At 39.8% G+C, this 22,787-nt stretch overlaps 1 protein-coding gene across 3 annotated transcripts in view; it reads right to left on the reverse strand.

Annotated features, from left to right (window-relative positions):
• The window catches only part of ascc3 (activating signal cointegrator 1 complex subunit 3), a 129,936-nt gene extending 117,576 nt beyond the window's left edge, over positions 1-12,360 (reverse strand). Inside the window, exons 1-4 of one of the 3 annotated variants that reach the window (XM_034611351.1) lie at positions 12,232-12,360; positions 11,492-11,632; positions 5,135-5,285; positions 427-1,004 (exon numbers count right to left, since the gene is read on the reverse strand). In XM_034611351.1, the coding sequence (XP_034467242.1) occupies positions 427-1,004; positions 5,135-5,285; positions 11,492-11,581 (819 nt within the window). In that variant the 5' untranslated portion in view covers positions 11,582-11,632; positions 12,232-12,360. Of the gene's footprint in view, positions 1-426; positions 1,005-5,134; positions 5,286-11,491; positions 11,633-12,064; positions 12,195-12,231 lie in introns of those variants that run through there. The other 2 variants (XM_034611354.1, XM_034611352.1) reach the window with 2 other exon arrangements.
• Positions 12,361-22,787: the final 10,427 nt, after the last annotated feature.

Here is a 22,787-nt window from a genome sequence, read left to right on the forward strand (position 1 = left end):
AGCATCCTGAACGGTCTTTGTAAATTAAGCTTCTGTCGTCCCCTTCCCAATGATGAACACTCTTTCAAAGTCACTTAGATATGTTCCTCTTGCCATGTTGATACAAAATCAACTGGACATCCTTTGCATCTTTATGCAGACCACAGAGCAGGACTAGATGTTAACTACCTAACTGTACCATGCAGTGCACATAGAATGGGGCGATGGCTCTTCTTTCAGCACGACAATGACCCAAAGAATACGGCCATGAAGGAGACGGTCCTTCTTCCCACCCAATCCAAAGAAGAATGGGATAAACTGAATTAAGATTCTGAATACTTTTCTAAATAAGAGATTATCATTACATTTTACAACCTGTATTAAAATCAATTCCCAAGAAGAACTAATCAGATACAGTATCTATATATTAGATTGTATGACACAAACCTCATTCTGTAGCTCATCATCACTCTTGTGCGAGGCCAGCATCTCAAACAAGGATGTGCACAGCTCCTCTGGGCTGGATGAGATCATGTTGCCTCTGTTCAGGTACTTCTCGACCTCCATTCTTAGGGTAGCTCCATCCCCAGAGCCGGTAGATCTGCCTGAGCTGGACACCTCCTCCTCACTGGTGGCCTTCCTCCCGCTCTGCTGGTTGTTTAGAAAGTTGATAAAGTCCAGGCTAATGTTCTCCTCATGGGGAGCGGACAAGGGCAGGCCCTCCAGTGGGTCCAATGTGTAGCAATCATATGAGAAGACAATGTTGCGTCCAAAAGCGGAGCCCCGTTGTGGGTTGTGATGGGAGGTGTGGGTCTGAATAAAATCTTCAACTTGGGAGTTTCCAAGTGAAGCCACAAGCCGAGCCACAGAGGCACAGGAGGATTCGGCTGCAGCTGACGGAAAGGGGCCAAACATCTGTCTAATGGCCCGGGTCTCCTCTGTGCCCACATGGTCTTTGTTGTGGAAGGTCTCAAACAGAAAGACAGCAGCACTTTCAATGGCCTCCTGACCGTGTTCATCCCCCACTGTGAAACAAAACACAACATATTTAACACTTTTAAAATGTATTTAGTATTGCACCTTTCACAGATCACAGTCACAAATCAGAACCAGAAAATAAAACATGAACACACACTTGGAAAACCAGAGAATCGGAAACTAAACAATGGCCTGCTTGAATAAATGCGTTAACAGAAACTGCAGACTTAATGACTCTATCATTGATCATCAACCTGGGGGTCCCAACCCCCACAGGGGTGGTGAGATACTTTCTGGGGATCACCAGATGGTTGTGGAGAAAAAAAAATTACACAATATATTCAAAATGAAAACTTTTAGACCGGAGAAAGTTTTTACACTAAATTGTCTCGACCAGAGGAAAAAGATGTTATACAGATGTTATTGAATGTGATTGAATGCGCTTGTGAGAGTCAAAGTCAAAGAGTCAGAGTGTGCACTTCATGCTTAAACAAAACTAAAATTCAGATCAGAGAGGTTGTTCTGCCTGGAGGCTTAGACAGGGTTCTTGCACCATTATTAAAGTCAAATTTAATGTTTTGATACCTCAATAAGTGTATTTAAGACCCCAAAAATGTCTAAACAATTTGTCTGATAGAAGATATATTTTTTAAACCTATTAAGCTTAATAAAATATCAGAATAATAACATTGGAGAGTAAAATTGTAACACTTCTTGACAGAGTCCTCAAAATATGACAATAGAAAAAATATTTTAAGAAAATGAATTTACTTTACACACACGTTATTTTTGTTGTTAATATCCTGTTCAATTACACTTATTATTACCATTGCTGCTGTTACTAATATTATATTATCATTATTAGTCTGTTTGTTTAGATGTATGTTTGTTGTACAATGCTCTAGTCATACCTGCCAATAAAGCTTCAGTGACTTGAACATGAAACTTGTTTTCGATCATGTGTTATGTCGCGCAAAATTCTAGTGATCACTTATCCTATACATACACCAGAAAGTTCGGATTCGCCACGGCGGGAAGGAGGGATAAACACAGGCCAACTACCAGAAGTGCAAAGGTAACATAGTGTCCCTTGGCACTTCGATGCCTTCGATGCCTGGCCATGGAGCGGTCTACATGTTAGGATGAGAACTCAAAATGAATTCTCGATTTAATGGGAAGCCAACATAAAGAATGCAGGACGGGTGTGACATGGGTCATCTTGCTGGAACCAGTTGTAGACAGTCCAGAGATGACTTGCTGAAACAGGTGAAAGGGGAACTACAGTTGCTCCGGCTTTGTTCAAATTTTTTTTTTTTTTTTTAAAAAGGAACATGCAATAAGGGATTAGGGATTTGATGTGATACTCAAAATGTATAGTCTGATCAAAAATTGCACTATAATTTCTAAGAGAAGATTTTGCAGCTCAAGAATGACACCCGAGTCAGACCGTTGTTACTGAAGCCAGAGCCAGTTTTATCGATTCGAGGAGCACAAGCAAACAGGTAAGTAAACTCTCCCTTATGCTTCTGTCTCATCTAGAACCAACTCCAGAATGTGAAATCATAAAATGGTGGAAGAAAGAGTCATTCCTTTCACTTCATGGTGAAAAGGCACCAATTACCTTTACCCAAATACTGGACTCAAGTTTAGTGAACACAGTACAAAACATAACCTTTGATAACAAGAACCATGATGAAATGTACTGTATCTAAATTCCCAGATAAATGTCAGGGGTCAACCCTCTAAATTTCCCTCTGGATTTTTTAATCAGTTTTAATTCTATTAGCTGTTTGAACTTCTCTCCTATAATCTAGCATCACTATATATAGAGATAATTCAAATTCACAAATTCAAAATCATTTTAATGATGATAATTACGATTGTTACAGATTGTGACAATCACCTTCACCCCTTTCTCTTATCATTAGTGGTTTGTGTATGGCCATTAAATCTGAGCAGTGTACCATTCATAGCTTGGGAAAAGAATCAGCAGCTGTTCTTCTGAGCAGTAAAAGCTACAGCATGAGATCACTGTTGAAGTTCCCTGCACCTCATTTAAATAATATCCAAACAGTTCATGCTTAGCCACAACTATCCTTAGCTAAAAGGAGTAGACTATAGAATAATTGTCCAATTAGAGGAAAAAATGTCAGGGGGACAGAGGGAGAACAGAGTGAAGAGGGGTGGAGAGGCGGAGGGAAGCAAAAACAGATGAAAAGGATTTTAACCAATTAAATCGGTCTACTGCCATTGACTCGTTGCTGCACATAGCAGAACAGAATGGCTGCTTTCATCCTCTCCAGAGTGTGCTTAACAGCAACTTCTTATTTGGGTCCACTAACATGGACAGAGGGCAGGTTCAACACAGTGGGGAGCATCCCAACAGAAAACGCTGCTGCTCTTGGCTGATGAATGAGAAGGGGAAAAAAAACTGTCATGAAAACAGAAAATTGCAACCTGAATAAAGATTCTTAAATCTGAGCTCCATAATTGACGTGTTAAGTTCAGCTACCACTTGAAGTCTTTCAAAAACGATAACAGTATGTTGTATGGCTTGCTATCAAACACCTGTTTTTGGAATCTGGTATTATCATTTGTTGGGCAGCATTTTCAAATGAGATCATGAATCAAAAAAAGACAAATGTGTCTCTGTATTGTTGCTGGACCTTAAATGTACATTTGTAAACCAATTACATGGAAATCCAGTCAGTGCAGTACACTCTGCAGTAGCCCATTAAAACTGTTACATTGCCTTTCTAATGACTTCTCCTACCTGAGACCAACTTTTGATTTGTTCCAGTTCTAAGTCAAAAGTGGCTTGGGAAAATAGTCAAACCCCTTAACTATTTATAAACTTTATTGTGATGTAGATTCAATTTTGAATTGTAAGCATCATTGATTGATGGGCAAAATATCAAGTCGGTGTTTGTGGTTGTTATGGCCTCACAAAACATTATTTTGACCTCTTGAAAATAATATTCCATGGCCACCTTGAGAAAAATTCAAATTCTTCAAATTTTGATCAGTTGTGACTTGGACTCGATAGTGAATGCATCAGTAACATAACAGAACGCATTTGTTTCTGAACAAAATATCTAATTTTGCATGAAATGTCCAGTTACAGTGACTACAGCTTTGTTTAAGAATTTATTTTATGTTTAAACTCTCACAGGTGTGAGAATTGTGGTTTGTTTTAATAAAAATAAAAAAATCTTTCCTGAACCCTGACTAAAGTGTTTTATTGTCTAAACCTAACCACAGACAGGACTTTGCAAACCCTGACTCGCTTGTGTGTCAAATGTGCAATAACCCCAATCAGCACTTAGTGACTGGCTGACTGAATAAAAGAAGCACTTGTTAATTTATTCAAAAACAATAAATTAAAAATAAAGAAAAAAAAGGTTGCCTTTGAACATAATCTAGCCAGCAATTATGGTTCCACCACAATGTAACAGGGAAAGCAATTTTGTTGTATATGAAGGTAATTTCTGGGAGACGGTTCATTAAATCAGTAGGTAATGATGTACCAGTAAATAGCTTTGCACACCAAACAGTTTAATAGCTTCAACATACGCTTTTGTTTTCACTTAAACGGTTGAACCATTTGTGTCAGTCAGAAAACTACATGGCTGACCTCTAGTTGCAGTGGTTGCGATGCAGCGTTTTAGTTTGATTTGTCCAGGTTTAACAATAGAATAAAAGTGACTGTAGCCAATAGTTTTGAAAATCTAAAAATCTGAAAAAATTCAAGTCTATGTAAATCAGGATGATCCTGGACAGTTTTCATTGAGGGCAAAAATATTTATACTGGGTTGCCACCGATTTTCTCATTTTCAATTCAGCTCTTAGCTCAACAAAAACGTTTGTGCATCAATTTCAAAGACTGATGCAGAAGTGTCAGACACCTAAAAATCGAGTGAAATAAAAAAATAGATATTTGACAACATGCCGCTAGAATAAAAAAAATGGGCAACTGTCCTTTCAACTTGACTGTAGGACTGATTTCTGATTCTGATCTACTAAAGACAGAAAAACAACAGCGTCATTTCAGCAGCTACTTCTACACAAGCAGTCTAAAAATAGATGACATTCTGTTATGTTTTCATCGATGTAACACAAACACATGGACATAGATTGAAAGGAATGACAATGGATTTGAGGCTAAGGAGTTAATTACCAATCTGTTTGGCTGCCAGAAGGAAGCTCTTCAGTTCCTGACTGGCAGCTTGGTGCTCAGCTTTGTCCTGATGCTCGGTGCAGAAATGGACAATCTTCTGCCAAGTCAGGCCCTCTCTGGCAAACAGCTCCTGTCGCTTCAGACGTTTGGTCTACCAAGAGCCACAGGGAGAGAAGAAAAATTACAATTCAAGAAACAGAACAGCAGCACTCACTGCTCTAATAATCTCAGGGTTTTCTAATGGCCAACATACCCTTGGATAAGAACAGTGTACTCCAATAGTTTGCCAATATTTTGTGAATATTTTGTAAAAAGAAGATTTGCAGCAGTGTGGCCAGTCACAGTAAAAATATGACAGTGTAGTTCATCTTGCACACTGGAATCAAGTATAATAATAGCTGCTTTCTGTGCTGTGTCTTGTAACCAAATTGAGTCTAAGATATTCTGATGAAGTTGAAGAACCGTACAAGAAGTTGTTCATTCATTTATCCATCAGGCCAATCTACATTAATCAACAGTTTAATACATGTACCAGTGTTGGATACATCTTTAATAGGTGTTTTACTCATACAGAACTAAAGCCCTAAACTACAAAAACACACAGCCATTCATTTCCCACAGTAAAACTCAACAGTCTCCTCCCATTCAACTCTGTGCAGCCTGTTAAAAGCCCATGTGCTTCAAATGCCACTTCCTGCAATTTCTGTTAAAATGTCCTCTGGGTTATTTTGTTTCAGAGGCAAAAAAGACAGTATACAACTGTGTTCACTGGCTGACTCGTATTCCCTGACTGGAAAACTGCCCATTAGAGAATTTTGAGATTTGTATCCCTCAGAACATTCACTACAGGTTCAGACAGGTTGGGCTGGATTAACTAATTAAATTCAAGGAACAGATGCTAGATTTTGATTTTAGGATTTTTCATGCGTTACCCGGCTTCCGGCATATTCAAGGGACAATTACTATCATAGTTACAAAAAAGTTACCAAGTCAACTATGATCATAGAATTTGTCATTGAATACTGTCTATCTGGTATTATATCATCCATTATCATATAAATTGAGTCATATGCCATTGTATCATGCAAAGACTGTAACATATACACATGTAATCAGGCATTATGGCAGAAAATACTATTTAATGATACCAAAAATAAAAGCCTCACAAGTTGTTTTCACATTGCATTCACACAATCACTACAATGTGTAAAAAGATTTAGTTTTGTAAATGTATTGCCTTCTTATTCTCTTCTTCCGACAATGGTTGATTGACGGAAAAACTACCCCTTACCCCGACAATGATCTGAATATCTTTAGTTTATTAACGAGGGAGGCAGGGCTGCATCTGATTGGCCAAATATATTGACATGCAGAGCTTGAATGCATGGCGCATGGAACACTATTTATCGCACTTTAATTCATCTTTTGCGACACTTGTTATGGAGAATATAAAACAACAGTTGTGTGTCTGTTACCATAAGTGTTTCTTTGTTTGCCACAAATCTCAAATTCTTGTAACCTTAGCTTCTGTCTGAGACATGCCAGCCTCCATCTCTCTACCAGTGGTACCTGCAGGCAATGAATCACTGCTGCAGCAGAGGGAGGAAGACAGAGGACAAGAGGAAGGACTAATACTGACTCATGTCTGTGATTCTTTTCCCCAACTTCACTCAGTGTTTTCATGTCAGGAATATTGTTAATAGAGTTATTTTCACTCTCAAATCATACTTTCGTATTAAAATGAAGTGGAAAAAAAGACTCACTGACAGGCTTCTTGAAGAACAACATTGTTGATCAGTTGATCAAATCAATTAATTCTAAACTTAAATATCTATTTTATTATTTCAATTTCTGTAAAGGATATTTCCATTTGGCATCCTCATTCACTAATTTATTAATGCATTATTTATTCAGATGAAAATGTGTAATATTGTCTGTCACGGATGCAGCATATTATTTTGTTTTAGATTGCTGATACGCGAATTAGACATGTTTTTTTAGAGCAGACAGGACAGGTGGAACCATGCAGGTGTGCAGAGTAAAACCAGTCCACATCAGATCCAGGCATGTTGTCCACACATCTAGGAAACCAGAATTGAGAGGAAAAGCAGAGTCCAGCTTCTCAATTGGCTGGCTAACCAAAGGGACATATCTTATTCAGAGGAGACAAGTCTGTGTTGGTCGGTCTATACCGAAGGAGAGGGACAGTTCTGTTTGCTGTGCAGAATACACAATGCCTCCAATAAGTTTAATAAACACAGCACCTTCAACCTCTCAGCCTCCACAAATTTCAAGAGTGCAATAAAAGATCATGCTATATCTACCATGGGGAAGGAAAAGCATCTAAAAGAGATGGAGTGAAAACATTCCTCCCTAGCTGCTCAGTATCAATCAGCCGAAGAAGCGAGAGACGCAGTCGCAGATAAATCTTCTCTTTCTACTAAGGTTCTAAGAAATAAAGAATTTGCCTCTAAGAAAGCAAAGACACAAGAAGAGCCAGAGGAGCATGAGACTACTGGCAAGTTCATTAAATACAATTTTAGTTTAAGGTCAAGGATGCAAAGCATAACAATGGTCTAGTGGATGAAGTTTCAGACAGTATCGATTGAGCAGTCTCCCATTCATAACGTTCAACAGAGAGACTGAATTTGACTTTAAGAAACCAAAGATGTGCAGGAAAACAGACCTCCTGTAAATGCTGAAACCATCACTGAAGAACCACAAGCATGGGACAGATTACCAGCACAGAATCTTTGTGGTTTAAGTTCTGATGGAGCAAGTGTAGCGACAAGATCCGAATCAGAAGTTGGAATACGCCTGAAGGAGACCTCTGTGATTATGGGTCGATGTCATGATAATATTAATCACCATCTAGCCCTGGCATGGGGAGACACAAATGACTTAGTGAAGGGCATTCAGGTGGTTGAAATGACACTGAGACAGGGCTGAAAATGTCATAAATACCGACAGCGCTGTGAAGCTGAAAGGAACTGCTCACAATCCAAGTGCAGAAAGAAAGAACCACAAGGAAGCTTTAAACAGACAAATCTTGTACTGATGTCAGCCAACATTTGGTTCCAGTACTCCAGACTTTCAGGCACTTTGAATAAAGGAAGGGACAAATGAACAACATAGTTTGTTCGTATATTACTGATGCTTAACAATGTGCTGCTTCACCTGAAAACCTTGTCCAAGATCTTTCAGAAGAACCAATTCATGTCTGTGACTGACTCTTGAACACAAGGACCATGATTCCAGATCCCCACTTCTGAAGGATTCCAGCGAAAGACTGAACATGTTGCTTCTGGTGGTCTGTATTCATCTATAAATCCTCAGATCTTGGACTTCTGTAGGACAATGGTTTACAACTAAAGTAGCTGGCTAGTAAAATAAAGGTTCCATAGGTCTGGCCTGTACTCAAACTTCATCTCTGTCTTTGATCCTCCCTGCCTCCCTAAGAGCACATATGTGCAAGAACCAAGAGAACCAAATTAAATATGTCATGGTGGAGTGGGAAGATGAAACCAGTGTGCTGAAAGGTGAAGCCATTCCTTGACTGCTGTCATCAATATAGGGTTTTGTGTTACTAAAGACTCATTCTGTGTTATAAATGCTTTACTTGACCATTTCAATGTTATGTTACTTGCAATCCTTACTATGACCAATATTTTTCTTCCACAACATTTCATAGATAAATAATCTACTTCTTATATCACCACGTTTATTTTTGTCTGCCGCTTCATAAACAAAAGCAGTATGTGTTTGGAGCTGCTCGTCCTGTTTCAGAGCTGTTAGCAGTTCCTCCAAGGACCTGAAACTCCTCACAGGGATTCATTTCAATAACTCATCCAAAAAGCTAATGTTTCACAAAAACAAAGATTAAAACCAACTTCAAAAACTGAAAACAGGTCTGTGCATGAATTCATCCATCTATCTAGCCATACTCTTTTCTCACTGCGGTGATAAAGCAACTTATTACCGTGGGTGGCAAGAGGGAGAGACACAAGGAGAGACTCAGCTGACGTCTCTGACCCGCTACAGTTTAAACGTTGATTTGTTTGAAATGACGCCACAATATCAACACTGATCATCATCACATAATGATCACTATAACCGAATTATACGCCCCCCCCCCCCCTCACCTAATTTTCTGTATTGACACGTTTACTATAATTTTGTATATGTTTGTTTACTAGACATGGTGTGATGAGGTGTCTGGTATATTTTATTGGCCAACAGCAGGAATGTCATACATAAGCAATAATGATGTGTTATTAATATGTAACATGAGGGATGCTTCCATGCCCTTGACTTGTGCTGCCGGTCTGGAACACACTCACGTCACACCTAAATAATTTCTTACTACCAACAATAACTCATAGGTATGAGTAGTGTGAGCTAGTGTTAATACCTCTGCTTGGGGCTATTAAAGTTAAAGAGAATTCAGTCTGTTCTTTATTTCACTATAAACACATCATCTATTATCCTGTAGCATAAAAAGTTATGCTCGGACAAGTGTCACATACAACTTCACAGTTTTCTAGCAGGTTATCAAATACATGTTAACATGACATTGAGGTTATGTGTCTTCTGCCCAAGAGCTGCATGTAGTCTCACACAGTGGACTCTAACCACACACACTGATACTACAGCCTCTGTTTACCACACCAACAACTCTCTACAATCTGTGTTTTTGGATATTCAAACTATCCAATGGAAATATTTGATAAGAGCCACAGGCTATGCGAGCAGTATCATCAAAGATAAAATATTTTTGAAATACAACTAACATGCAAAATCTCATTACCCATTTCCTCAGAGCAGAAAAACAGCCTGCTGAAGTTGATGCCAAAAAGGGAAACCTCCAGTGAGTGTCAAAGCTTCACACATTTTTTACTCTGGTAGAATATTTAGTGTGAGGGGGGAAACATGCTGACTTGATTCAACTGACTTTTTTCCATGATAGATTGTAAGGATATAGTATTTGTGAAACATTAAAAGGAGCGTATGACAAAGTTACACAAAGGTTTCTTCTGTGGCTATGGTTGGCCTAACCCTGAGAAAATGGCGCTGTTAAAGTCGTGATGAAGTCATGACATTGCTACATAAAACATCAATGCCTGTTTAAATATATATATATATATATATATATATATATATATATAATTAAAGTGTTATGTCAAATAAATGTATCACTAAAATGGTTTCTGTAATTTTATGCATCTTCTCACAATGATATAGGTTCAAGTGTCAATTTTTCAGGGAGGTTTGGTTTTAATTAGTTATTTGATGCAACAAAAATGGGATGAAATGTCATGACAGCAGAGGTTGACTCACGATAGGTCGAGCGCATGTATTGGCGGGACCTGGAAAGCGCTGCTCCATTCCCCAATTTGCTACTACGCAGAGTCAGGATCCAAATACGCAAGATGGCAGTGTTTGTATCCGGGATATATTAGATACATTATTGGATGGTGGGAGGAAGTGGGGACACATTGTTCATCTTTACATACCGTCTATTACCCCAACAAATTGGGAGAGCAGAATCCCAATTACATATTTTGTTTTGCTCTTCTCGTCTGCTGGGTTAGCAACCCTAACCCTAACACTGACTTTGAGTTCATCCCAGTTTTTTTAACATTACGTGGAGTAATTGATTTTTGTAGGATAATACAAGTAATTTTCCCACAAAATTCTCAGGATGTCCAGAGAATTGGACCCGGTCTTTCTCCGTAGCATTCAGGTGAGGGGTGGCGCAGCAGGCAGAACAGGACATAGCATTTCTGCTTCGGATATCACAGGTTTTTGTTTTAAGCACATCGACATTGGTGTCAGCCCTTACCACTTTTTGCCAAACCCCTTCGTCTCGGCCTTCTACATGTATGCACCGCTTTTACAATCAATTCATATTTTCTATTTTATTCCATTTTTGCGTCTGTTGTGTGTTAAAACATCATCAACCTCACAACCACTGGCTCGCATTGAATCATGCGGAGGATCTCCTGCTGTGTTCTCACATCTGCTCCTTCAGACATTCTGATGACTTTTACCAGGGGGCAAGCTGGAGAAACTCCGGAAATATCCGGCTCTCCTTCAGACATTTGCGTTCACACATAAAGCCCCATCCAGAGAATGTCAGGAGGTTCACCAGAGGTCAGTGCATGTCTGAAAGCAGCCTAAGGCATTGACAGGAATGTTCTCAAAATGTCCTTTCTATGTGAATAAATTAGCACAATGGCGGTAAATCTTCAGTTTCTCCAGTGGTAAATGTACTCAGTGTTATTTAAGGAATAATAACTCAGAAACACAGTGGGTGCTGTCAATACTAAATGCCAGGTATTCACTGCAGGGCCTCACCTTGAGATCGTAGGGCTGTTCAGGGAGGTGCTCCTTTTTGCTGACATGGGAGAAGGAGCGCAGGGCACCGGTGAGCCGAGGTGGAGACATGATGCTCTGAGGCTCTCATCCACACACCGCCTCTCCACTGTATCTCTGCAACTGACAAACACAGACACGCACATGATCAACTGGACTTTCAGCACAGACTGTATAGCTTTCCCCGCAGGAGGTCTCTATTGACAGGCACAGACGTGTCGCTACAGCACGTGTCTATCTGCACGCCAAGGTCCAGACAAAACGCTGTTGGTTTGAAGTTATCTTTCCAAACGACAGTTACACACGTGAAGTAGCACATTTCCATGCAACGGTGACACGTTGTCGGGGTCTTTGGATGTATTCGGCCGGGTAAAGAACCAGAGTGACACACCTGAGAGCAGGTGCGTCCTGTGAACGTGATCTGTGTCTATAAGGACGCGGCGTTAACTGTGTCGGGGACTAACTGTGGTACCGGCATTATACGTGGAATGATAAGGGAGTTAAAAACTAATTGGTGAATACGGCGTACGCTAAATTGACGCCACTTTTACTCACTTTGAAACACAACGAGAGTAAAGATGCGCACTGACGTATCTGTTAGCGGATGTTAGCTTGTCAACCTTACTGCTACTTCCGTGTCAGCATTAGCACCGCGGGGGTCTGTCGATATAAAACCAAGTTTGACAGTTAGAGTCGATAAAAGTAGGTAAAGCTGAACTCACCGGAGCAGCCTGTAGCATGAGCTGTGGATCGGCCTGCCGGCGGATGTCAACACTGGTGACGTAGTTGCCAGGAATCCTGGGTATTAGTGTCTGAGGCGAACGCTTGATGTAGAATAAGAGTAAAGGAACTACGTTTCCCACTTGCCCAGACGAGACCTGACCGCGGCCGACGTCATACGTCACCGTGCTGCGCAGGGGTGGAGTTTAGAAACAAACACGTCACTCGCAGGCGAGTGAGGCTGTCAGTGCGTCAGACAGCCTGTCAACTCAGTGTCAGGATGCTAGGGAGCTTCTCCCCTTCCTCCTGTCTCTCTGCCCCACATTTATTTAGTTTAACACGACACCAACTTTGTGGGGGGTTTTTTTTCCTCCCATAGTCTCTCTCTCTCTTTCGCTTTCTATCTCTCTTTCTCTCTGTGTCTCTCGCTCTGTCTCAGAGTGCATGCTGGGAGATTGTGGCTTGTGAGTGAGTGAGTGGCGGAGCGAGTAATTTTTTGTTTTTGTTTTTGTTTTTCTAAATGACAATTATTTCACACAGTTTATTGGTTAAAGGTTCACAGTAGTTTATAGTTTGGTGATTTTTTTTGGGGGGGGGGTTCTTTTCCCTCACCGGTGTCTTGCCTGTGGCGTGGCAGACGCCATGGCCAGCGGGAACTTTAAATGTTTAACCCACAACCATGGCATCAAGATCTATGCCACCTTCCCCTGCAGCGTGGAGAACATCGGCAACGTCTCCTCTCTTCTCTCCCTCTTCTCTCCCCTATACCACCCATCTCTCCTCTTGTCCCCATTTTTCTCTGCTCACCCCAACCGGTTGAGGCAGGTGTCACCAAAGTGACACAGTCACCAAAGTTCTGGCTCATTGTGGGAACTGTTTGGTTTCTCTATCATTTTTATAAAGTGCCTTGAGATAATGTATGTTATGCTTTGGCGCTATACAAATTGAACTGAATTAGTCAGTCAAAACCTCATGCAGACAAGATATTGTATACAAAACTTTTCATGTTCTCCTCTGATTACATCAGAGAGGGTTGAATGTCTCCTTCCTATGGGTTCCTGCTCACGTGGGTGTGGAAGTCAATAAGAAGGCAGATAAATTGGCAAAATTAAAGTGATTGTCAATGGACATAAGAGTACCATTAAGCAAAGCAGAAATCAAAACTATGTTTAACGAATACAATCAAAAAACATGGCAAAAACACTGGGAAATACTGGGCGAGAGCATAGAGGTGAGAGGTTGTGCAGTGTGTGAACAGGAAGATATCAGCGGATATTTGGGCTAAAAACTTATTTGAACAAATTTGAATGACGGGGCTTACGGACACTTGGATGACACCACAGGAGCCCTATGGAGGTATTTTATGTTTTTTTCCCCCATTGTAGGAGGTATGGGACACAGAGGGAGATAATGAGGACAGAGAAGAGGTGAGGGTACTAGTAGCATTTTTAAGGGATAAAGGGTTTTTTCACAGGGTGTGATGGTGAATAGGAATGTTAGGGTGACAGAATTATAGTATATTTTATAATAGTAGGGTTTAAAGTACAATTGAGGATAAAGTAGGCCATATTTTAGGGTGTGTGTGTGAGCGCACCCGCGTCTATCTATAGTTATGAGGAGGAGAAGAAGACAACACTTTCTACTTCCTGTTGAGTCAGTGAGCGATGACAACTACCAAGCTCTTTTCTATCTCAATTAAAGTGCTGTTTAATGACCACCTGCATGATAATGGGCTCAGGTACATGAGGGACAAGACACACATGTAGTACATGTCATAGAGAGAAAATATTTACTTCAGTCTGTTTCTTTGAGAATTAAAGAAAGAGAACAACTCTCAATGAATAAAAATAAATCTAAACCTGTATTTCTTGTTCCATGTCATTTTTTATTTATGCCTCTTAAGTCCTGGCTCATTAAAAAAACTAAAATGGTGAATAAATAAATAAAAATATTAATAATCTTAAGTAAGTGATTCTGAAATATGTAAAAACTCAGATGTCTCTTTTCCTCGTGAAAATGTTTTATTGTATAGTTTGTTCACATTCTTAATGTGTTCCTGTTGGATGTTCTGATTTATATTCCAATAAAAATGGCAGAAGAAAAAATAGATGAACGAAAAAAAATACAACCTCCAAGATCATGTTGACAAATGGCAATTGATTTGCATTGCAGAGATATGTGAAATTTGCAAACAATTTTATTTTCATTTCCAGCTGCACCTATAACGTTACGAGACCAATCTGACTTCTCTGATGTGCTCATTTCATGTTCCGCATTGCTTTTCTGGCTCCTTTGATAAACCAAATCTACCTATCTAAAATTAGCTTTACACAATCATTTATATATATATTAAAGTAGCAGTGTGTATAATTTAGTGACGTAAAGTGGTGAAGTTGCATGTGGCAGCTGAATACCACTCACCTCATCCTCCCCTTCCAAACATGAAAGAGGACCTGTGGTAACCTTCAGTTTTCATAAAAACTCAAAGGGTGTTTAGTTTGTCCAGCCTCGGTTACTACAAGAAACATGGCGGCCTCAATAGAGAGGACCCCCCCCCCCCCCCCCCCCCGATGTAAATATAAAGTATTTAAATATAAAGGGCCCATTCTAGGGTCAATAAAACAACAATTTGTATAATTTAGATGAAACACACTCGTGAAAACATCACTAGGATTATTTTATAATAAATGTCTGTCAATAGATCCCTTTCCACCTAAATCTTACACACTGGACCTTTAAGAAAAAAAAATAAAAGATTAAGAGGTAGATAATATAGAAAGGGGGTTTGGCTGTTAACCCCTTACATTTATGGATATACAGAGAAGAAAAGACATCTGAATTCTTACAATAAAAACATAAGACACCTCAGCCAATGCGTGGTCTGACTGCAGCAGGCTTGCACCTGCGATGTTTAAGGTCATGTGACCTGGTGACGTTTTGAAGCACTGGATGAAGTCGGACACAATATCTAACCAGAATGCATTGTGTGAGAACCTATGGTTGAAAACAGCAAGCATCACATTAAGTCAGTGCTGCACCTTTGATATTTTCAGAACATATCCCTCATGCCCACACATTCTTCATTCTCGTCAGTGTTAGATCAACAGAGCTAGAAAACAACAAACTCGAGTTTCATCAAATACATACAATCCTAATACCTTAATAATCACAATGGACCAGTTAGAGTCTGTTGGTTCTCTGGCCGTGTCTTTCTTTCAAAGGATTCATTTTGGAACTGTGGCTGCTCACATGAATGGGTGTGTCGGATGATGACACAAAAGCTCTGTTCGCGGAGGAGCAGTATGCAGATGATGCAGAGGATGTGGGGTATTCCAGGGATGTGGGGGATGCAGAGGATGAAAGAAAAGCATCTGTTATGACACTAGTGGAGAAGGTCATCTCGAAGACATACACATATTATGATGACACTTACAAAGAAAAATATTTCAGTCAATCTACATTGAAACGTGACGTGTTTAAGTCCCATCCCATACGAGTCACTCCCTAAGAAGGACAACTTTCTGATCAGTACCGGAAACCTAATTTGTTCAGCATGTGTGAAAAATGTACAACTGCCTGTCAAAAGCATGTCAAAACTATTTTGGGGATTTAAATAAAATAATGTGTGTTTGGTTTCTAAAATTTGCTCTTAAAGAGAAACACTTTTTGAAAGTTCAAATCATTAGATTGGCACCAGAAACAAACATAGTTCTGACATCTAACTTCACTTTAATGTCTAAGACAAACTAACTTTACACTGCTTCATTCAAATGAACCCTGAATTAGGCACCAAAATACCACATAGATGGGGAAAGCCAATATGATCTAGTTTCTCTCTTTATCTAACAGACAGATTGCCATAATGTCTTATTGTTTATAATTCACAGTCCCGAAATGAGGAACTGAAATCGTACAGTTTTAGCCCCACAGATGTAATGAAACCCTCTCCAGCCAGTGTATGTGATTCAATTGGCATCAAATTGAAATTAACAAGTAACATGCAATGTTGTTGAAGCAGGAACTCCAATAAGGTCATTGACATTTAGTTTTTTCAAATTGAGGAATGTAATAAATATTGTAAATTCTAGGGACCATTTTCTGTGCTCTAGGCCTACAATCTTGTTTTCTATTGTGTTTATGTTTTCAGTAAGATCAAAAGGGTTTATGTTCTATCCACAAAAACAGAGGTGAACTGGGTTTGAGACTCTGATAAGTACTCTTTAATGTTTTATTTTGCTTTTAATGTCGTATTTTGCCGAACAGTGAAGTTAAAAGCAGTCTGCCATGTGCATTCAACTAGACAACCTCATTGTAATTCATTATTTACCTTCTTTAATTTCAGTCTGTGAAGGTGTCTCATCAGCTCTTTCACATCATTTGCTTTATTCCTGTGTGGTTTGTCCTCTTGTCCAGGCTCTCTCTCACACACACACACACACACACACACACACACACACACACACACACACACACTTTTGTACTTATATCTTAGCGAGGACACTCATTGGCATAATGCATTCCCTAGCCCACTACCCTAACACTAACTATCCAAACTAAATGCCTAACCCTAAATCTTACCTAAACCTAATTCTAACCCTAAAACCAAGTCTTAACCCCCAAACAGTCCATTAAATGTGGGTCACAAAGTGAGGACCGGCCAAAAGGTCCTCACTCTGTTGGTTTTAGGCTCAAACTGGTCCTCACAAAGATAGCTGTAAAAGAGCACACACACACACACACACCCCACTTCATGAACTGTATGCATGAATTGTGTCCATTGAACTCTGGCTATGCCTCAAGAGACCTCTGCATCAGAGAATAGTAAGAGTGACGCAATGATTCACCCTCATTTCCTTCCTCCCTCTCTCCCTCTATCCCTTAGACACATACAGAACAACAACAACAATATCCACACACACACACACACACACACACACACACACACACACACACACACACACACACACACACACACACACACACACACACACACACACACGTTCCCTGAGTCCACACTAAAGGGCACAGCTTGTAAAATGCAATGAATCAGTTTGAGTTTTATTTATGTGAATTTCTCATGTTTGACTTGTCATCCCTGATATTGCTGCGTCCAACATAAACCATGTTCCAAGTGATTATTCTGTGGATGACATTCCCACGGGCAAAGACAAAGTAATATGAACCCAAACTGCGTAGAAAACTGGAAGCATGAGCCAAACAGAATGAATGTTTACAGCATTATTAAACAAACAGCTAATAGTTGATAAAAGGGAAACAGACAGAATGCAATCAAGTTTGGTTCTGTACACTCAGACAATATGAAGTTTAATTCTAATACGAGCCTACATTTGCTTTCAAAACAACCTTAGTTCTTTGTGGCAGGGATTCCACAAGATAGATGAGATTCTTGCTGAACATTTAGGCTTCAAATCTCCTGCTCTACCACATCCTCAAAGGAGTTCTTCTGGGTTCACACTGGGTAACTGGGATGGTCACAGAAGTTCACCGAACTTAATGTCATGTTCATGAAACCCGTTTGAGACGATTTATACTTTGTGACATGAAGCATTATTAGCCAGGTGCAGCAAGAGGAGAAATTAATCACAGCAACACAATGTGTGTTGTTTTCTACAGGTATCCGTTTTTTCCTTTTTAGGGCCCGAGCACAGAACAGTAGGAGAAAGTGGGAGGCCCTATTGAAATTGTAAGGATTATTATTTTTATTTTTTTTCAGGCAAATGAATTGGCTTTTTGAGGGCTTTAACATGCTCAACTTCTTACCAAAGTTTGCAGAAAATTAGAAAGTGGTGAAAATGTACGTATTCTGGAGTAATTTTAAATGGGCGTGGCAAAATGGCTCAACAGCGCCCCCTGGAACGCAGCCCCTGAGTTCAGATTGACTGATCTTCACAAAAATCGATACACAGGTGTATCATGACCAGACAAACAAAAAAGTCTCAAGGGGCATTATTTATATTTTTATATATATATACTGTATATATAAGTAATACTGTTACTGATCTTGAAATTCAGATCATTCAAATCACTTCAAACAGTTTGTGATGTTTCAGCAAAGGTCAAATGACAAAAACAACAGTCCTTTGGTCCTTAGATGTCACATTTAGAACTCTTTATTGGCTTTGATATCAAAGCCGATCTCTGATTGGCTGTTGTCTTTTTAAATGCTGCTGTTAACTGTTGATAATGTGCTGGTTGCTGTGCTGGTTGTTTATTAAATGTATTTATTCAAATGGGATAACTGGGACAAACCAGCCAGCTCTCTGTGTGTCTCTCTCTCTGTGCCAATTATTTTATATTGAATGTCTTTCAATAGATCAATTTCACCTAAATCTTAAACACTATTTCATGTTGTCACCTTGGCGCCAAGATCCAGACGAGAGCAGAATATTCTTGCGAGTACAAATCCTCGACAACTACTATTCGACAAGAAGTCAACAACCAACCGAACAGACGAGAGGAAACTGTGAATCAACTCTTTGAACTCGAGTTTCTTCCGTGCTTAATCAAGAAGAAGTCCGTTGTGAAATATGCAACAACAAGACACTGGGACGAGCCTCAAGCCGAACTCATCCGAGCCATGGATGAGATAAAGGCTCTCAAAGATGGAACTTCGTCTCTGAAGGAGCAGGTGGAGCAGCTGCAGGAGCAGCTGAGAGAAAAGGATGGTCTCATGAAAAAAGAGACCAGGAAACGACGTAATCGCTTCAGAGCCTACATGGACTGCCTGTTCGAGCTCACTGAGTGTCAGGCCAAGTGAGGGAGACTGGAGGCAAGTCTGCACCAGGAGCCACCTCAGCCCGAGACGAGCTGGAGCAGAGAGGTGGAGGTGGAGAAGGAGAACCAGGTTCTGAAGGAGGAGGTCGACCTGCTGAAGGTTGGACAGAGGAGGCTGGAGGATGAGCTTATGACCAAAAACCAGCTCATCATGAGTGAAACCAAAAAAAGGAGAGCTCATACCAACGCTTACATTGACTGCCTGGCCTTACTCACCGCCAAAGAACAGGAGCTGAAGAAGAGTCTGACAGAGGTGGGTGAGATTAAGGCTCTCAAAGATGGAACCTCGTCTCTGAAGGAGCAGGTGGAGCAGCTGTGTGGGAGACTGGAGGCAAGTCTGCACCAGGAGCCACCTCAGCCCGAGACAAGCTGGAGCATGGAGGTGGAGAAGCAGAACCAGGTTCGGAAGGAGGAGGTCGACCTGCTGAAGGTCAGACAGAGGAGGCTGGAGGTGAAGCTGCAGCAGACTCGATCTGAAAGACTGAGCTGCAGAAAGGTGGAGGCAGAGACGAGCTGGAGTAGAGAGGAGGAGGTGGACAAGGAGAACCAGGCTCTGAAGGAGCCGGTCAACCTGCTGAAGGTCGGACAGAGGAGGCTTGAAGATGAGCTGCTAAACAAGAACCAGCTCATCGTGAGTGCTACTAAGGAAAAAAGAGCTCAAACCAACGCTTACATTGACTGCCTGGCCGTGCTCACGGCTAAAGAAATGGAGCTGAAGAAGAGTCGGGCAGAGACGCTCGAGGTGAAGTTGCAGCAGACTCGATCTGAAAGACTGAGCTGCAGAGAGGTGGAGGCAGAGACGAGCTGGAGTAGAGAGGAGGAGGTGGACAAGGAGAACCAGGCTCTGAAGGAGCAGGTCAACCTGCTGAAGGTCGGACAGAGGAGGCTGGAGGTGAAGCTGCAGCAGACTCGATCTTTAAAAAGCTCAGTGAGAGAGAGAACGAGCTGAAGTTTGTTGAGAGGATGTGGAGGAGAGAGGAGCAGCAGCTGGGGACAGTGAAGGTCGAGAACAAAGACAAACTCCTGAACCAGCAGACAATCATTGTACAAAGAAGAGAGGGATGTGTAGATAAAAGTTTGTCCAAAATATTATAATGATGTAAATATTGTAAATATGTTTAATTTTGTAAATAAATATAACAAGTAAGGTAACATCTACCTGTGTATGTCTTTCTGAATATAGATACAGGATTCATGGCTCTGATCAATTAACACAGTGTTGGAGTTAAACACATCAGTGTGAATGGTTTAGTGTGCTACTGTTCACAACAACACAACACAGCAACACAAGACAAACAATGTTTCTTACATTTTTTACAATTGGTTTTATTTATATATTAATTATGACAATAATACAATAATAATAACAATAAATTACCTCGTCATCAGTTAGTTTTATTTATTTTAACTGTTTGCTGATGATAAATGTAAGAGCACGACATTAGGCAACCACCTGTTTTGAAAATCTTGAAGATTTCACAGCATCTTTTATAACAATTATAATAACTTTATTTGTATCGCACTTATCTATACGAGGTTACAAAGTGCTTCACACAAAAGTCCATGGCAAAAATGAAGAATCGATTCTAACAATGTCAATTTTAAGTTTTTCGCTTTTTACTAATGATACAAAGATTTGGTGAAACCCTTTTGAAACAAATGGATAAGTGGAGCTACAATCACTACGATGGAATGACAAGAGGTAATATAATCAAACTGCTCATCTTTCTGGATGGACTTCAATCTGACAAACAACTGGAAACAGCTGCAGGTGTCAGGAGAGAAATCTGTGGCAGTGGTTTCAGGAAAATCTGTGCGTGTGTCATGTTTTCACACACCACTAGGCAATGCATTACACATATTATTATTCCTCGTTTATATTTTGATTATTATCTGTGCCTAGTGGTGCATGACACATATTATTATTCTGCAAGATTATTATTGTGTGCATTATATTGCACACAACACTAGGCAATTACATATTATTATTTGTCCCGCTACCTGTAAGAAAGTATACTATTTAAAAATATTTAAATTTTTGTGTATATGGTGTGACTATAGGAAAAGTCATCAAATGTCAGGCAAAAAAATGACATTTAGGGTATTTTTACTGCTATAAAATGTCACAAAGGGTCATATTTGACCAAAACACTATGTGAGGGGTTAACTGGCAAATTGTGGTAGTAAGGACTAAAAAGGATTATTTTACACACACAGAAAAAAGCAACTTCAAGTGTTTTAAAGAGTTTTAAACATATAATTTAAATAGTATTAAATAACTTTATTGATAAAATATTATTATTATTTTAAATGTAAATCAAATGTAGTCATGAAATTATCTTCATGAGTTAGAGTAAAACAAAAAGTATTTACTAAAATAAAGGATTGTGAAAACTTCCTTCATCAGTGGGTGTTTTCATCACCGTAGCAAGCAGATGCTAAAGTTTGACTTTGAAGCTGATTTTGATTTACAGAGTAATTCCATCATAATTCCACTGGGGCTGTGACAACAGGACCAATCTGATTGGACACCTTCCACAGGAGATCTCTGATTGGCTGTTGTCTTTTTGACTCCGCCTTTAATGCTGTTAAAGTGGAAGAAAGCTTCTTATTGCACTCTGACCTTGCGTGAGGTAAGTCATGTCTCCCTCTCTTGAACTCTGTATTTATCCATCATGCTAACCTCTACAATTCAGGCTCATAATTCAAGTTTGAAATGATGCTACTGTAAAATATGAAGCTTTTGCTGTTACCTGCTGCTGTTAACTGTTGATAATGTGCTGGTTGTTTATTAAATGTATTTATTCAAATGTGATAAACCCCTTGAGTTGCACCAACTGGTTTTCAAGAGGATGGTTGCTTTCATAACAAATGTGGGAACATTGTTGACGGCTCGTCTTGTGTTTTCTGCTGCTTATATTGATTCCTATGGTATTCTTGTCATTTAATGTTGCTATTTAAATGAATGAGTGATACGTGATGGCGTGATGCTAATTGTAACTACAGTATTCAAGGCAAAGACAAAAAGACAACAGCTGTCACTGCCAATCAAAAATTCAGATTCAAATTCAAATGAAAGCATCTGGTTGCTATGGTGACTGAGGATGCACATGTTTCTGTGTTTTCTTCACCATAGCAACCAGATGCTAAGATTTGACTTTGAAGCTGATTTTGATTGACAGTGTAATTCCATCATAATTCCACTGGGGCTGTGACAACAGGACGGATCTGATTGGACACCTACCACAGGATATCTCTGATTGGCTGTTGTCTTTTTGACTCCGCCTTTAATGCTGTTAAAGTGGAAGAAAGCTTCTTATTGCACTCTGACCTTGCGTGAGGTAAGTCATGTCTCCCTCTCTTGAACTCTGTATTTATCCATCATGCTAACCTCTACAATTCAGGCTCGTAATTCAAGTTTGAAATGATGCTACTTTAAAATATGAAGCTTTTGCTGTTACCTGCTGCTGTTAACTGTTGATAATGTGCTGGTTGTTTATTAAATGTATTTATTCAAATGTGATAAACCCCTTGAGTTGCACCAACTGGTTTTCAAGAGGATGGTTGCTTTCATAACAAATGTGGGAACATTGTTGACGGCTCGTCTTGTGTTTTCTGCTGCTTATATTGATTCCTATGGTATTCTTGTCATTTGATGTTGCTATTTAAATGAATGAGTGATACGTGATGCTAATTGTAACTACAGTATTCAAGGCAAAGACAAAAAGACAACAGCTGTCACTGCCAATCAAAAATTCAGATT

Source organism: Hippoglossus hippoglossus, chromosome 16 (genome assembly GCF_009819705.1).
Source record: "Hippoglossus hippoglossus isolate fHipHip1 chromosome 16, fHipHip1.pri, whole genome shotgun sequence".
In the NCBI taxonomy this organism is placed as follows: Eukaryota; Metazoa; Chordata; class Actinopteri; order Pleuronectiformes; family Pleuronectidae; genus Hippoglossus; species Hippoglossus hippoglossus.